At 34.9% G+C, this 17,648-nt stretch overlaps 1 protein-coding gene across 3 annotated transcripts in view; it reads right to left on the bottom strand.

The window, feature by feature from the left end:
- KITLG (KIT ligand) overlaps nucleotides 1–17,648 on the bottom strand; it is an 87,746-nt gene that overhangs the window by 13,574 nt on the left and 56,524 nt on the right. For 2 of the 3 annotated variants that reach the window (XM_045365685.2, XM_005571829.4), the window contains 5 exons: nucleotides 11,102–11,272; nucleotides 8,738–8,894; nucleotides 7,935–8,018; nucleotides 1,118–1,227; nucleotides 88–155 (listed from right to left, as the gene is read on the bottom strand). In XM_045365685.2, coding sequence (XP_045221620.1) covers nucleotides 88–155; nucleotides 1,118–1,227; nucleotides 7,935–8,018; nucleotides 8,738–8,894; nucleotides 11,102–11,272 — 590 coding nt within the window. The remainder of the gene's footprint in view (nucleotides 1–87; nucleotides 156–1,117; nucleotides 1,228–7,934; nucleotides 8,019–8,737; nucleotides 8,895–11,101; nucleotides 11,273–17,648) is intronic. The other variant, XM_005571830.4, reaches the window with a different exon arrangement.

The following is a 17,648-nucleotide window of genomic DNA, read 5'->3' on the forward strand; positions in this document are numbered from 1 at the left end:
CTTCTTAAAGACATTCTGGGCATGTACACAGCGTGTGAAATGGCAATGCCATGCTTGATTAGGCACACATTTAGCAAAACAAAATACCTTATCTCATTATCGTCTTCATTAATTTGTATATTTTCAACTGCCCTTGTAAGACTTGGCTGTCTCTTCTGGAAAAAGAAGAAACACACATGCTGTAAAACGATCAATGAATGGTCTAATATTTAAGAGGTAAGTGCACTCCACTTTTATCTTTTATGTCAATAACTCCAATAACAGTTTTTTTCAGCATGTAGCATGCAAAATGTTTTTGTAATAAAAAATTATGAAAGTTGCACGGTACCATCAACTCAACATTTTTAGGATGTTGGGGGAGAAAGAGTAAGAAAGAAGTTGACATTTAATCAAATTCAAAAGACATTTCAAGAAGCTGAATCACAATGATTTTTGCACATTTTTAAATTTTAGACAGGCTTCAATAAGAAGAGAACAAAAGAGTAGAAATCCAAAAATAGCAGATAATACAAATGACATTTCTATTTATCTTTTAAGTATATCATATGATTTTTGGCAGATCTTCCTTTTCATATTTAGTTCAGGTTATTAACGCTAGTTCCTAATTCTTTTTTTTTTTTTTTTTTTTTTGAGACGGAGTTTTGCTCTGTCTCCCAGGCTGGAGTGCAGTGGCGCGATCTCCACTCACTGCAAGCTCCGCCTCCCGGGTTCACGCCATTCTCCTGCCTCAGCCTCCTGTGTGGCTGGGACTACAGGCGCCCGCCACCGCGCCCGGCTAATTTTTGTATTTTTAGTAGAGACGGGGTTTCACCATGTTAGTCAGGATGGTCTCGATCTCCTGACCTCGTGATCCGCCCATCTCGGCCTCCCAAAGTGCTGGGATTACAGGCGTGAGCCACCGCGCCCGGCAAGTTCCTAATTCTTAAGTGTGAATAATCAGCTACAGGGATTGTCTCCAGATGTAATGAGAAATGGGAAACTTTCTAAAATTTAAATTTTGTTTAGATTATAAACTAAGGTAGAATTCACTGTTTTCGTAATGGATCATTTCTTGAGGAAAAAAGATTAATAATTTATGTAAACATAGCATATTAAAAAAAGGAATGGCAACACTTACCTTCCAGTATAAGGCTCCAAAAGCAAAGCCAATTATAAGAGAAAAGAATGCTGGCAATGCCATGGCTGCCCAGTGTAGGCTGGAGTCTCCAGTGGGATTTTTGGCCTTCCCTATAATTTAAAGAACACAGTGATGAATACAGCATATTCATCCTAGAAGTTTTGCTCTTATGCTGTGGTTGTTTTTAACTGTTTCTGTAACACATTCTGGACCTATATCTGTTTAAAGTATTCAAAAGATTGATTTTTCCGCTGAATATTGCTTTTGCAAGGCAATATAAGTCCAGGTAGTCTCCAAAAGATGAATGCATTAAAAAGGAAAGAAATCACAGAGACAGAAAGAAATCTGGCTTGGGTAATTCTGCCACATATGGAACACAGACTTAATATATTTCTGGGGGGGAAATGACTTACACTATCAAACAAATCTATCTCTCATGCCTTTATCTTGGTATTTGGCTACGTTGGGTCAGCCGGATGTCCCAGAATCAAGGTAGCCAAACACCACGTTCTTCCTGTTCTATACAAAGACCAAACCCAAGTCTTGAAATTCACCACTCAGGCCAAAGGAAAGACCAGACTCAAAAGCAAAAAGCAGCTTACTAAAGAGGGAGATATTCTGGAATTTGCTACCTAAAACCTTTCTCAGGCAGAAGGATAGCATCTAAGGAGGGGGCTTCAAACAAAGCTGTGTGGGAGACCTCACTAAGGAAAGCAGACCTGCTCTCTGAGGGTGCGGTGACTACCATGTTGACAGTTCCTTCCCTAAGACTATGAGCCAAGATGCAATCCTGGAATCTGACTAAGACACAGCAGCAATCTTCCTGCAGGAGAGAGGGAGGGAGAAAAACAGCAAAGACTAGGTGGTGGGGCGGCAGTGCGGGGGAGGGTTGGGGGAAGTGCCCATAGATTACTTAGCTTCACATCCTATAGAGGTCAATGTTATCTCACTTTTTTTATTTCACTTGTTCATGCGTGGGGCTTAAGAACCAGGTCTTTGGTCCATCAGGGATACTACTGTCCCTCTTGCAGGCAGACAAAAAGAATTTTATCAGAAGAGATTTGCTTAGACCTCCAGCGAATGACTTTCAATACTTTCCACTGCAGCTATCCAGTAGGAATCAATGAGATTTGAATTGTATGCCTCAAGGCCCAAATGAAGGCTATTTGGGGACAAAGCTTAAGCTGACAACAAAGTTTTGATTTTATGCAAAGATAGCCTGCAGAGAATTTGTGTGGAGAGGAAGCTCATCTGGGCAGGATTTGAGTGATCCCAAATTCCTGGGTTATTACCATATTAATTATATCTCCTTATTACCAAAACTATCCACTGTCCAGAAATCTTGGGAACTGACTTGTTTCATTTGACTAATAATAACCAACATCTGTAGACATATAGAACACAAAGAATTGTGCTATAATTTTGCTGAACTTCTTTTTAGAGTGAGCATTTTTAGGAGCACCATGCCTGTGACATGGTTATCTTGGTGTTTATGAAACAAGCAAATGAATATTCTTCCTTGATTCAGATCTGGAGCTCACTAAAGGTTCAACATAATTACTGATCCAAAGTCTTATTGCATCTCATTATTCTAGTACTTAATGATGAACTCTTACAAGACATCAGGTATGTCTCCAAGCACACGTGTACTAACTCACTTAAAACTCACAGAAACTCTGTGAAGGAGGTATTATGATCTTCCATTTGACCGAAGAGTCAACAGAGTTTAACTTGACTAGTATATGAGTCCAGGAAGGTTGAGTCAAGACTATTTCTAGAAGATGTATAAGGTAATGACAAAGTTAGGATTTCTTTCTCTATCATTTAGGTACTGTCTGCAAGGATCTCAAACATAAACATCTTTTAAACATTCTCTTTACTTATCATAAAGGATATTACTGTTATGCTATAAACATAATTTCCTTTGGATAACTAGTAGGTTTGTATGTTATTCCATTATCCCATGACTTTTCCTTACACACTCACAACTCTGTAATAAGTTTTCATATGCCCTGGTCCTCTGACATGGCCAACTTTTGAGTTAACCCTGAAAACTAGCATGCTTTCTTCAAATTTCCCTAACCCTTCTCCCAAAAAACAAGTCTTACCCTCTTTGTGTTACAACTAAAAACATTTGCATAATTCTATTATGATACATATTATGTACTGTACTATGAGTATTTACTTCTGTTTCTCTTAGAATGTGAGCACCACAAAATCTTGTCTTGTGCATAGGTATCTAAGTGGCATATTCATGAATGACATCACCTAGCTAAAAGTTGCTGACAATGCAAGACTCAAAATTTTTTAAAAAGAAAGAAAAAGGAAACAATGAACAAAAAAGAAGCTTGTCCATTCATCTTGCAATTTAAAAAGTAATCTCTAATTCAGAGGCATGGGATTAAATAGGTATTTTATATTTAATTTGTCTTCTAAAATCAGTAGGAAAGACTTTTTGTTTCCAAACACGATGGTAGCAGACTAGCCTTTCCAACCTAAGTAATTATAATTCTGGACAAATTATGAGGCAACTCTTTTCAGAAATTAGGGAACAGCAGCACAAATGTGTAATTCGTGAGACAGGGAATCCACACTAAGTGAGGCTCATGTTTGCCCTGGCTTTCGGCTTTCAGCTCTCCTGTCTGGGGTGCACTTTCAGATTGAGGTGTGGAAGACAGAGTTCAGGCAAGGATCAATGGCCTCACTAAGGCAGGGAGTCAAAGATTGAAATTCAGGGCTGCTGATGTGGCTGGGGTTTCTAGATCTAGGTTATTTCAAAGAAGGGAGCCATGCAAAGAAGGAGCATCAGAAATCTCTAGATGAATCTCCTTAATAAGAGATTCATCTAGAATCTCTTTGATTCTAGAATAAGAGAATTCATCTTATTGATGAATAAGAGATTGATGAATAAGAGATGAATAAGAGATTCATCTAGAATCTATTATTGGTCCAATAATAAGCTTTATATGCACCAGTAGAGAAGTCACAAAACCTGACTAAAAAATAAAATAACAACAACAAAAGAAAACAAAAACCAAACCTTTGGGAAGCTATAATATTAATAGAGACCTTAGCAGTCACAGAACAATGGTGGACAAAGTTGTTACGACAAGCAATATTGGAGAGATTTTCTGAGTACTTTAGAGGTGTCTCAGATATTCCATGCCTTAGGAATAAGGCTACTTTCGTTTGTACCCAAGAATGTTTAAAAACAAGGCTGGGAGAAAAGATAAATCTCATCTGCTAGTATTCGAACCTCTTACCAAAACACAATTCAATAGCCTCTAAAGAAATGCTATAGAACTGAAAGATATTCAACAGCATAGAATTCATAATATCCGGCATTTAAACAATCACTAACCATTTAAAAGGAAATGTGACCCCTAATCAAGGAGGAAGAAGTCAATAGACATTAACTCTGGGATGACCTGTGTGTTGAAATTTGGAGACAAGAACTTTAGAGCAGCTATGATCATTATGCTTAAGTGATAAAAAAGAATTTTTTTCATAATGAGTATGCAGATGGAAAATTCCAGCAGACAAACATAAAACACATTAAAAAATTAACTGGATATTCTAGAAGACAAAATATAAATGTATAAATAAAATAATTCACTGGATGAAAAATTCAGCAGATCAGAGATGGTAGAAGAAAAGGTCAATGAACTTGAAAGCAGACAAGTAGAAATTACTCAGAAGAACAGAGAGAAAAGAGGATAAATAAATGAATAAAACTTCTGTGACCTAAGACACACTAGCAAACTGCTAACATACATGCAAGTAGTATCTCAGAAAGAGAGAAGAGATAAAATGGATTAAAAAAAATTGAAAAAATTATGGTTATTTTTTCACCAAATTTCAGGGAAAACAAATTTATGTATCCAAAAGCTTGACAAATCTCAAGAAAGATAAATACAAAGAAAACCACTCGTAGGCATATTCTAGTTTAACTGTTAAAAGGAGAACACTTTGAAAGAAGGCAGAGGAAGAAACGACCTAGTACATGCAGGGAAAAAAATAAGACAAATGGTGGCTACTTTTTTTTTTTTTTTTCCAGAAACAGTATCTGCAGGAACACAATAGAGTGATATTTTTAAAAGACCAAAAGAAAAAAAAAAAAATTCTGTTTACTCAGACTTCAATATCTAGTAAAAAGTACCTGCTACATGGAAGACAAAAAAAGATATTTTTCCAATTAAAAAGAAAAAAGAATTTGCTGCCAGTGGATCTGTATTATAAGAGACACCAAAGAATGTTTCTCAGCTTGAAGGAAATTAATACCAAATGGAAACTTGGACTGACAAGAGGGAATGAAGGGTACAGGAAATAACAAATATGCGGGTTAATATAAAAGACAATATATTTCTTCTTCTCTTACTTTAAAATACGTATGACAGTTCAAAGCAATAATTGAACTGCATTGTGTATTGTAGACTGTATTGTGAAATTTATAACTGATGTAGATATGTTACTATATGTCAGTGATGACACAAAAGATGGGTATGGGTAAGTACAACTATCCTGTTTCGAGGTTCTTGTATTTTTTCTCAAGTGCTACAACAGTAACTCTAAGTAGAAGATTACAAGTTAAAGTGTATACTTTAATTCCCCAAATAATCACAACATAATGCAAAAGGGTACTGTTGAAAAGCCCACAGTAATTAAAATTAAACACTAGAAAAAAAATGAAGTAGCCCAAAAAAGGGTGAGAAATAAGGAACGGAAGAGCAATACACAAATGAGACAGATAAAAAACAAATAAGAAAATGGTGGATTAAAATCCAACTATACCGATGATGTATTACACAGAAATGGATGAAACACTCTAATTAACAGAGACACACTAAATAAAATAGTGAAACCCAAGTGTATGTTGTCTACCAGAAATGTACTTAAAAATAAAGACAATAGACTGAAAATAAAGGAAAATCAAACATATACCATGAAAACAGTAAGCATAAGACTTGCTCTACTAATATCAGATAAAACACACTTCAAGCCAAAGAGCACTATCAGAGATAGAGGGATATTTCAGTAAGATTAAAAGGTCAATTAAACAGGGAAGATCTAACAACAATCAATGTATAAGCCCATAATAATAAAGCTTCAAAATATATGAAGCGAAAAACCCAAAACCAAAAGGAAAATCAGACAAATCCGTAATCAAAAGTAAACATTTTCAATTCCCTTTTCTCAATAATTAATAAAAATTAGATACAATGTTTAATAAGGAAGAGAAGATATAAACAACACTATCAACCATTTTGGCCAAATTTGAGTGCACATTCAATAGTTAAATAATATACATAAAATAGTTTCAGCAGATTTCAAAAAATTATAGAGTATGTTTTCTGACAACAAAATTCATAAACCAGTAACAAGAAGATATATAGGAAAACCTCAAACTTTTTGACATCAAACAACTCACTTTTATATTATCTGTGAATCAAAGAAGAAATCACAATTAACAAATATTTAGAAAAATAATAAAATCACAACATAAAAATGTGTGAGGTGCAGCTAAAGCAGTGTATATAAGAAAATTTATACATTTAAGTGCTTGTAATTAGCAAAAATAGTTTAAAATCAATGATCTGATTTTTCTACTTTGAAAGGCTAGAAAAAGCGGAGTAAATGAAACACAAAGCAAATGGAAGGAAATAATAAAGATTGGAAATCAATGAAATATAAGCAGAGAATTTAAGAAGACAGAGTTGCTTCATTGAAAATTTAATAAAATCCATAGTTAGTAAGAAAGCCCTTAACTGACTAACACACAAAGAGGGCCATAGTCCCTTTTCGACACTTTCAGAACTGATACGTAATTTAGAATTTTAGGTTTTAGAAGATTCTGTCCTGCAAATAATGTATAACATATACTGTCCCCAGTGAATCCTGGGTAGCATCCTGTAATCAAATACATTAATATTTCATTAGTAAAATATATATTCACTTTTGGAAAGATAAATAAATACTATAAATAGCCAAAAATCACTTCAGGTCAGGTTTTGGTGGCAACGAATTCCAAAATAAGTAAATTGCAATTTACAGGTTTTTTTTTTTTTTAAATTTTGCATTGTAACAAGCTATTATGAATTAGTAATAAATTGCTACTTAGTTTCATAGACAGGTCTTCTAAGTCCCTGAACAAATGACAGTGCCCCATTTGTAAGTCTTAAGGGATGACCTTTTTAGCTTAGATCACAAGATGATTTTTTTTCTTCCCGCACTTTCCATGAGGCCAGAGAGTATTTAGTAAATACAATAACCTTTATAATGACCTTTGCCTGGATTTTAAAAGAAAACTGGGTTCTTGGCCAAAGAGGACAGACATTTCAGAAGAATAAGTCTATTCTCGTCAAACATATAATTCTGTAGTAAAATAACAGGATCATCAAATTTCAAAATGCACAATAGTAAATACTGATATACACAAAACTGAAAATATCTTTGGAATTCTATACAACCAGCATTTTTACACTCAATTTTAAACTTCTGGTTTTGTCAGGCACATTCCACACAGAATATATTTTAATGATTCAACAAAAAGCATAAATCATATTTCTAAAATTAATTTTATGTCTTATTTAAAATAACCTTAGCAGAAAATTTATTGGCCGAATTCTCTAAACATTATCTCCAGCTCTAGGGAAATTTAATTCTACAAACTTAAGACTCAGGAAGACCATAAAAGGAATAACAGTAACAGAACAGTATCAATAGTAATAAGTGTAGAAGTTTCCTTGAAAGCCCATGCAATACTCCTATAGGTGCTAATTGGAGCCATGCATGCATTAAATCAGATATATGTACTTACTATTACTGCTACTGCTGTCATTCCTAAGGGAGCTGGCTGCAACAGGGGGTAACATAAATGGTTTTGTGACACTGACTCTGGAATCTAAATAGAAAGCAATAATGTGTCAGTGTTATATGGTGATTTGTATGACTTATAGAGTCCCTGAAAGGTGAAGTGTAATACCAGATTACTTGCCAGGTCTGCTTCCCAAATCTAGAGTATTCAGCTCTTATTTATTTCATACTGGGTCCTGCTATTCTATTTTACTAAGAAATTCACCATTGTCACCTTGTAGAACAAATACTTATTGAATAAATATGTTAATAAATACAAATAATGACACATTGATGGTAATTTCTTATTAAAAAAGAAAGCCATGAATCCAGGTTTGTATTACAGAGACCCAGTGAAGGGAAAAGAGAGTCTCAATACAGAGTAACTGGGGAGGATCAGAATTTGTGACTTCAGAATTAGATCCTTAAGAAAAAAATTTGAGAAGGAACATTAAGTTGACTGCAGGTACAGAATAATATAATTGTAACTACTGGCAAATATTAGATGAGAAAAGGTATGAGTGGCCATCTCATATACTGTTTACTCACAAACAGCTCACTGATTTGAAATTGATGAATACTGCTTTGGCTTGGAAACCAAGAAATCTACAATCATTAGTTTCTTCTGTGCTATTGATACTTGCTTTTTTTATTGGACATACATGTACATTGTCTTGCTACAGCTAAACACAGAGGTAGATTCTTACTCTATAGGGAAGATTTAAGTTTGTTGTTTACATTTGAACTGGAAATGCTTACATGTCTTACCTTTCTCAGGACTTAATGTCGAAGAAACCACACAATCACTAGTTTCAGATGCCACCGCAAAGTCCTTGAAGGCATCAATGGATCTATTAAAAATTCTAAAGAATTCTTCAGGAGTAAAGAGCCTGGGTTCTGGGCTCTTGAATGATTTTTTTAGATCCTAGAACAAAAAAAAAATAGGATTACTATTTTTCAAATAGTCTTTAGACTTAACTGAGGTCAAGATAATGGACTATAAATATGTCCCTCAAAGATTAAAGTATTTGGACTCTTACAACTAGCACTTTTAGATGGCTGTTTCAATGTATGTAATTCAAATTGGTAATGTGGGGTAGTGATCCCAGTGGGCTCACAAGTTGAATCTGGAGCAGTGAACACAATGTCATGGCAAATAATAATAATAATAATAACCTTGAAAACAAACTGGGGATATTTTTCTTTAGAGATGCTTATTAAAAACATCAGGGTTTATTTTTAAAAGACCTCTCCATTACAAGAAATTCTAGTCTTTAGAAAAAAAAAGACCTCTCCATAATGCATGCTCTAATATCCAAAAATTAGAAAGTCAGATGATACTAAATATTGGCAAGGGAACTATTATGTACTGCTGAGATAATGTAAATTGGTACATTTGATATTATCCAGTAAAGTTAGACATGTGCCCCTCCTGTGACTCAGAAATTCCATTCTCAGGTAAATACCCTAGTGAAACTATTGCACATACATACCATCAGACATATAAAAAGGTTTTTTGCAGCAATATCTGTATCACTATGTCAATCAAAAGAGAGTGGCTTAATAACTAGTGATACATTGAATTAGTGGAGTTCAGTTCAGGAGAAGGTTAACTACAGCTATATGCTTTAGAGTGGATACATCTTCTAAACCTAAAGCTGAGTGAAAGAAGCAAGTCCCAAAATAATAAAAATAGTATGATTAATTGATATAAAATTAATATAAAATTCCCCAAAGCAAATCAAAGCTATATTGTAGGGATACATAATGGATTATAAAGAAAAGCAGGTAACCAAAATAAACAACTATCTGTCACTTACTATGGACTATTCTAAGTGCGTTATATAGATTAACTCAATCTCCAAAACAACTGCGGAAATATCATCGGTAATCTCCTGGGTTCCCACCAAAGTGTCATGATTAGTAAATGCACATTCTTTGTTGTTTGCAGTGTTCCTCCCAACATCACCATTGACTTAACTCATTTACCTAACTTATCTTTAAGGCTCTAATGCATATGTTATTTCCTTTGTGACACCTTGTGTGATATATTCTTTTTGTGACCTCAACTTCTTTTGAATGCTGTCAGCACACTATATGCAGTAGTAATATGAAAGAGTGGTTAACACTACATTCTGACTTTGGAAATTAGAAAACAAAACAATAGAAAGATTAAAGGTAGTGATTGGATTATTAGTATGGTAAGAATTATAAGATTGGAGAGCACAAATAGGATTGAAATTGGGTCTTACAGAGTAGCTGGAATTTAGATGGGACACAGGAAAAAGAATTTAGGTATTAAGGTACAGAATCCTGTTTAAAACTTTGAATTTAAACTTATAGAAGTCTCCTAAGCTAATCTTTGGCCATTTGAACTGTATACCAAATCAGGTCTGCTAAGCATGATTCTGCTATAGACACAGTGTGATGAAAAAATGTAAAATTTTATTAATATTTATTTTGCTGGGTATGGTGTTAAAGTACTCATGACAAATCACCTAATGTCAACCCTGTTAGATGAATTCTGGCATTGTCCCCACTTTAAATATAAAGAAAGTGAGGTACAAAGAAGTTATGCTCACAGAACTCATTAGTGACAGAGCCAGAATTTAAACTCCAATATCCCACTCTCATTTTCTGGAGTACACTGCCTATTCCATGTGTCGTGCCCATATCCTGAAGTTGGAGATGATCAGTTATCCAGTGACTCTGGGGAGCCAAAATGTATTTCTTTGTTGTGACCTATGGGGTGATTACATTATGGATAAAAGGACAGGGATATGTGTCTATTACAGACAATTTTCTATTTAAATGAACACTTGTAACTTAACAGGAAGATTTTGAGGACTTCACTTATGAAAAATGAAGATAAAGGCAGGACTGATTTTGCATTGTAATGTAAATAAGTTTTATTTTTATATTAGATGACAATATTTAACTCTGAATGCACACTTCAGTATTGCACTATAACTGCAAATACTTGTTTTCTTTGCTCATCTGAACAAGATTTTTAAATTTGAAGTTTCTACAATCAAAATATCATAAAGGTGCCTCATTCTCCCCAACAGCACCAAGAAGCATGGGTTTTTAAAGAAGAGTAATGAAAAATAATCCCAATGAACACAAAGTTACCTTAGATGAGTTTTCTTTCACGCACTCCACAAGGTCATCCACTATATTGACAAGTTTGTCTATGATGGAATAATTACTCAAGCCTTCAGAAATATTTGAAAACTTGTCCAGAAGATCAGTCAAGCTGTCTGACAATTGTACTACCATCTCGCTTATCCAACAATGACTTGGCTGCAGGATATGAAAAAGGAGACAAAGCAGCTATTTTAATAAGTGCCATAAAACTCGGAGTACTCTTCAAAGCTATCATTTTAGTCACGCAAGTGATTCTCCTTCCTCAGCCTCTCGAGTAGCTCGGATGACAGGTGCCCGCCACCATGCCTGGCTACTTTTTTATTTTTAGTAGAGACGAGCTTTCAACATGTTGGCCAGGCTGTCTCAAACTCCTGCCCTCAAATGATCCGCCCGTCTCAGGCGCCCAACGTGCTGGGATTACAGGCATGAACCACTGTGCTTGGCCAGATTTTTAAAATTAATATACATTACTTAAAATGTTGTAAAAGGAGGAGAGAGGCTATTGTAACAGGAAGAGAAGGGACTAGTGTGACAGGAGGAGGAGGGACTATTGTAATAGGAGGAGGGACTCTTGTAACAGGAGGAGGAGGTTGTAAATTGCATACTTTATATGATTTTAACGTGTTATCTTTTCTTTTATAAATATCTTTTAAGTGGAAACTCTGATGTATTTTGAACTCTGCTGAAATGCTGCAGTGACAAAAATAAGATTATTATTAGGAATAGCTAACATTGAATTGGCTCATTAAAAGCATAAATAATTTAATAGAACTTGTAACAAAAATATTGTACTCAGAGTAATTGATGTCATGCAAAATAAATCACACTACTAAGCTTTATTTCTCTATTTACTAGTAGAATATCTCTGTGGGAAAAGTCAAGTCTTTCATTTATTTATTTATACTTTAATTTTTTACAGAGACAGGCTCTCTCTCTGAGTCCTGGGCTGTAGTGTGGGGGTGCAATCATGGTTCATGTTTCACTGCAACGTTGAATTCCTGGGCCCAAGTGATCTTCCCACTTCAGCCTCCCAAGTAGCTGGCACTACAAGACGCATGCTACCAAATCTGCTAATTTTTAAATTTTTCTATATAAATGGGGGTCTTGCTTTGTCGCCCAGGCTGCTCTTGAACTCTTGGCCTCAAGCAATCCTCCCTCTTCAGCATTCCAAAGTGCTGGGATTATAGGCGTGAGTCACTGCAGCTGGCTCAAGTCATTTATTTATTCTAAAGTATAGAAGGGACCACTTCATATTCATTTAACAGAACAGTTTTACTTAATATAATACAGCCAAAAAGGAAACAGGTTTATCTGCAGATAGGTAAGCCCCAATTCCTGGAACCATTAAATGTCATTCAAAACTTTTAGGATTGTTGGCTCTGGCTTCAGATAAGAAGGGTAAACAAAGCTCAACATGGGAATTTAGTTCGAGTGGCCATTTCAACTCGTCAAAACCAAGTTCTCAAAGAATATGTGTTTCCAAAGTATATGTAGAATAGAGTCTTTGTTTTGTTAAATCAATGCTTATTTCAAGCACATGCAAGTTCCTACTTGCATCATTATCAGGTCTCTTTCAAAGCTGTCAGTCTTTCCTTGGATGCTGAATTGCTCTGCAAGTTTCTCTCCTTTTAGAGAGTGATAATTCCTTATAGACAGTCAGCCCTATCAACAATGAACAGATTTCCTAGGATACGGAGCACAGCATACAGTATAAATGCTATTTGAATAGTATTTATGTGATAGAGTCGCTTTCACCAATTCATTCTGCTGAAATTGTGCAAATTTTTCTAACAATGAAATTCCAGGTATTAATCTCTTAGGACTCTATTTCCTCACTTTATGAATATGCTTGCCTAGGATCTCTGGCAAGTAAGAACCAAAATGAAATTCCCTTGTTTTGAATTAAGACATTCCTTTAGTTTCTGTGGTAGTTGTCTTATATGAATGGGTACTTTGTTCATTTTGCCTTTTTTTTGTGTGTGTGGTTAAAGTAGAGAAGATTTTGTTGATTTGTTTCTTATTTTTAAGCTGGGGAATTCTGGGGTACTTACTGCCACTTCTGTTGATCACTATTTTCAACTGAACTCTATGTTTACATTTTATATTCTAAGTTCCTATTTAGCTATTACCCTACCTCCTCCCATTTTCACATACCTAAATCAACAGTGTAAACAATCAACTCTTTCCAGTAAAATTTCCAACCCCAATCCTGTGCTTTCTTAGAGTTAAACCATGGAAATTCCACAATCTAATCCTACTCTAATGTTTGCCCGTCTAAAGTCATGAACAATTTGTTGATAGTTGATAAAAACTACGTGCCTACGCAGTTGAAAAATCGTGTATTTCTAAAACCCTGGCAATAACATTTCATTCATTTTTTTATTTTTGCTTGTGCTATTATTTCTTTGGAAAAGGCTGAATCATAAATTCAAAGTTCTATTTTTCAGTTATTTGTTTAACCAGGTATATATTGGCTTTTTAAGATTCTTGAGTTTATCAAAGATAAAATGAAGGTAAACAAATAATATTAAATGTCAGTTTTAATCTGCCTGCTTGTAAGAAAGGGAACTAGTTTTGACTGGAATGTCTAGCAGTTTTGTAATTTTTAATTAAATATCATCAATGATTTGCAAGGAGAATAAAACACACTGAACTAAGTATTTCATTTGTGAGGTGATAGCAGGTCTTTCTGTTTTTCAATTCCTCCAAGATTATGATTATGAAAGAAATGATTAAAGGTTGTCAAATTTACAAATGTACTTTTTCCTTTGCCTTAATAAACAACATTATCACTGTTTCTTATTTTTCAGAGACATTTTAAACTTAAATATTTTTATATAAATATTTACTCAATGATATTCATTAGAAGAAAGTAGGATATAATGTTCTCTCTTTCACTGGAAAATATAAAGGATTAAGAAAATTGGCAGTCATACAGGATGTCAAAGGTGACACAAATAATAGTTTTTAAATTCTTGAAGTGCATGTACAGTAATTTGATGCTTTATTCATCTGTATGTGTAGTTTCCAAATGAAGAAATATATAGATTCTGCTTTGAGTGTAAAAACTTTTTTCTTGACTCCATGCTCTCAATTTCTTACCTCCTTTCTTGATAGCTTCTGTCTTATGTTTTCTTGGTTTAATATAGCAGCTCTAGCTAGGACTACTAAAAACATGTGCTTTCTATCCCCATGTACTTATAACACGTATGACTCTAGAATCCAAACTGACTCAATGATGAATCAATATGCTTGAGCTGCTAGCATGTCACTACCACTGACAATTCAGTTAAAAACTGTGAACTTCCTTAGGAATTTTAAAGTACCATGAACACCAAATCAATGATCTCACTAAATGATTAAATAAAATGTATCATTTAAAATGAATAAAATTAAAAGTATTCTAAACATAACAAGAAATATGACTGTTTCCAAAGACCAACAACAGAAATGCATGCACATTCTAAAACTAAGCATAAATTTTTAAAAGGTAATATATTAATTTCACAAAATATGTGACACAGAATCTCTGTAGTTCTAGAACCAGTAAATCTGAGAAACTGGCTGAAATAAACCATGTGTTTTAAAATCACCCTGGGGACTTGCTAATTCTGGCATGCTTGCTCCTCTCCATCTCCTGCCTCATTCAGGAAGCTGTGCTGGTTTATTAGGTGAAATAATTTGACACATTATTGCGCATTGGTATTAGATGCATAGACAGTCTGTTTTTTGTTGTTGTTGTTGTTGTTGTTATTTTTTGTTTTGTTTTGCTTTTTTCTGAGACATAGTCTTGCTCTTGTCGCCCAGACTGGAGTGCCATGGCGTGATTTCAGCTCACTGCAACCTCCACCACCTGGGTTCAAGCTATTCTCCTGCCTCAGCCTCCTGAGTAGTTGGGATTACAGGTACCCGCCATCACACCCAGCTAACTTTTGGTATTTTTAGTAGAGATGGGATTTCACCATGTTGGCTAGGCTGATCTTGAAGTCTTGACCCCAGGTGATCCACTCACCTTGGCCTCCCAAAGTGTTGGGATTACAGGTGTGAGCCACCGCGCCCAGCCCAAAGACAGTCTTTAAGAACAGTCACAGTAAGATTTATGGAATAAGAAGCTGAAAGTAGACAAAACATACTATAACACTTCTTCATTGATGCACTTTACACTACTTTCCATTTGGTAGCTGTTCACAGAGAGGTATCTATGTGCTTTCTTATAGGGCCTAAAGCTAGTATCTACCCACAGAGAGCGTTCTTTTCACAGGAGTTGGTGAAATACCAATTAGGGATTCTCAGAGAGAAAAGCCTGGCTCATAAACCACAATGTTTCTAAGAATATTTACAAGGAGTATTCACCCAACCTTCTAATCTGATTAATCTAATTACCGGCATTACTGCCCAATTTGTTTTTGTTTTACTTTCTTTAATTTCTGTCAAACTTCAGTCTTGCTGGAATTAGACATAAGCATGCCTAGGGCACAAAGCATGCCTTTCTGTTTGTGCTTTCGGCATCTACCTCTGGGATGAGTAATCAAAATTTAGAGCCATGTCATCAGAATCACCAGAATTTCAGACCTAGAAGGAATATTGAGGACCAGTCTCACCAACTGCGTAAGTGGGAAAATCAAGGCCTAGAGTAGTGAAGTGTCTCGTTCCAGGTTACATAACAAATTTACACAGAAACATGAGAAACCAGGACTCTCGATCACTCATTTTGTTCTAGTAGCCATGAGAATAGTGAAAGCACATACAACTGACGTGTTTTTTTCTGCTGAAGTCATATGACTCATGTGGTCTCACGTCTGGACCAGACACAATGATTCTTAGGCTCAATTAAGAAATCTCTTGGGAATAGAAATGGTTCTTTCTGTTTCATTTCAGTTAATCCAGAGTCATACCAATGAAGGTAAATTTCTCTGAGGAATCCTGACAATTGCCATTTGTAGACTTTATTTACTGTTCTTTTGGTTTTTATCCTTGTGGCTAGAAAAAGCTGACATTCTACTCTCAAACATTCCATGGGCAGGCAAATTTAAAACTTTCCTATAAAAGCACTTTGCAAAATAAATATTGCATGTTCATGTTGCCAGTGTAGTCTCTGAAATCTTAACTTCTCTTTGGATAAGCTGGGTTTTGTAATGATTTATTTTAGTCCTCTCCCTAAACAATTAATTTGGGTCTTCAGTGTTCACTTTAGGCATCCTGTTTGAATTAAAGTGACGTAGAAACCTCAATCTGATTAAGATGGAAATCAACCAAAGCACTCTAAATACGTGTTATTTCCCAGGGTAGACCTATAAATGGCCCCTAGGCCAGACTTAAAATAGAAAAGTGAAGGAACAGCACAGGGGTTTGGGGATTGAGGGCAGCAACGAGGAACCAGAGGCCCAGTTTTTAGTCCCAACTCTGTCAATTCACTTTGTGATTTCAGGAAAGTCATTTAACCTATTCAGGACTTCAGTTTCTCCATCTGTAAAACAAAGGGGCCTGTCTAATTGGTGCTGGCCAATATGGGAATCCCACTATCCATCTACATCTCCTCTCACTCAAAATGCATCGAATGTGACTACAGAGCTAAAATTTTCCTTTTACTTAACTATAATTTCTTTAAATTGAAAAGTCAATAATATCACCCTAAATATTTAGAGGCTGGAAAACTTTTAAGTATGTTTGGAGAAAACAGAAATGTGACTATCTCTTCAATGGATGGTAAATTTTATTTAAAAAAATCTAAATATGGAATAACTATTTCTAATGAAAATTTAGTGTATGAACTATAATATGTTGCCGGTGTAAAATACACTGTGGATTTTGAATAATATGAAAAATAGAAAACATTCCATTAATAATTTTTATATTGATTTTAAAGTGAAATGACAATATTTCGGATACACGGGGCCAAATACATTTCATTATACTTAATTTCAGCTGCTCATTTTTATTTATTTATTTTTTTAGTGTGGCTACCAGACAATTAAGATTATGAATGTGGCTTCCATTGTATTTCTATCAGACAATAATGGCCTAGATAATCTGAACAGCATCTTAATATAATCACTTATTAGGAAGACGGCCCCCTGTACTGTAGTAGAATATACAAAAGAACTACTTAAAATAGCATTTAATGTCATATTTTATTCATTCAATTAACATTTTATGCTTATTCCTTTTAAATAAATATTTTCTTATTACATGGAAGATCGAGGTAGATAAATAGTTGAGTACAAGTGTCTATTTGGCTGACGTCTATTTTCATAGGGAGAATGCCACATCATAGTAGTGGAGCCTCAGAATCCATGCTTACAAACAGTGAACTTTCCCTGTAGCCACAGTTGATGGGATGATGGTAGACACCTGTCTTGGATGGACCAATCAGAAAGTTCCTCCCCAAAATTGGTATTGATCATTAGAAACTGATAATTAGTCTCTGAGGAGGGCTGAAATTGGAATATGTAAATCTGGCAGCTCTTGGGCAGTTACATTCTACCAAGTGATTGGAACAAAGGAGAAAAAAATCTGCACAAAAAGAATGAGG

Source organism: Macaca fascicularis, chromosome 11 (genome assembly GCF_037993035.2).
Source record: "Macaca fascicularis isolate 582-1 chromosome 11, T2T-MFA8v1.1".
In the NCBI taxonomy this organism is placed as follows: domain Eukaryota; kingdom Metazoa; phylum Chordata; class Mammalia; order Primates; family Cercopithecidae; genus Macaca; species Macaca fascicularis.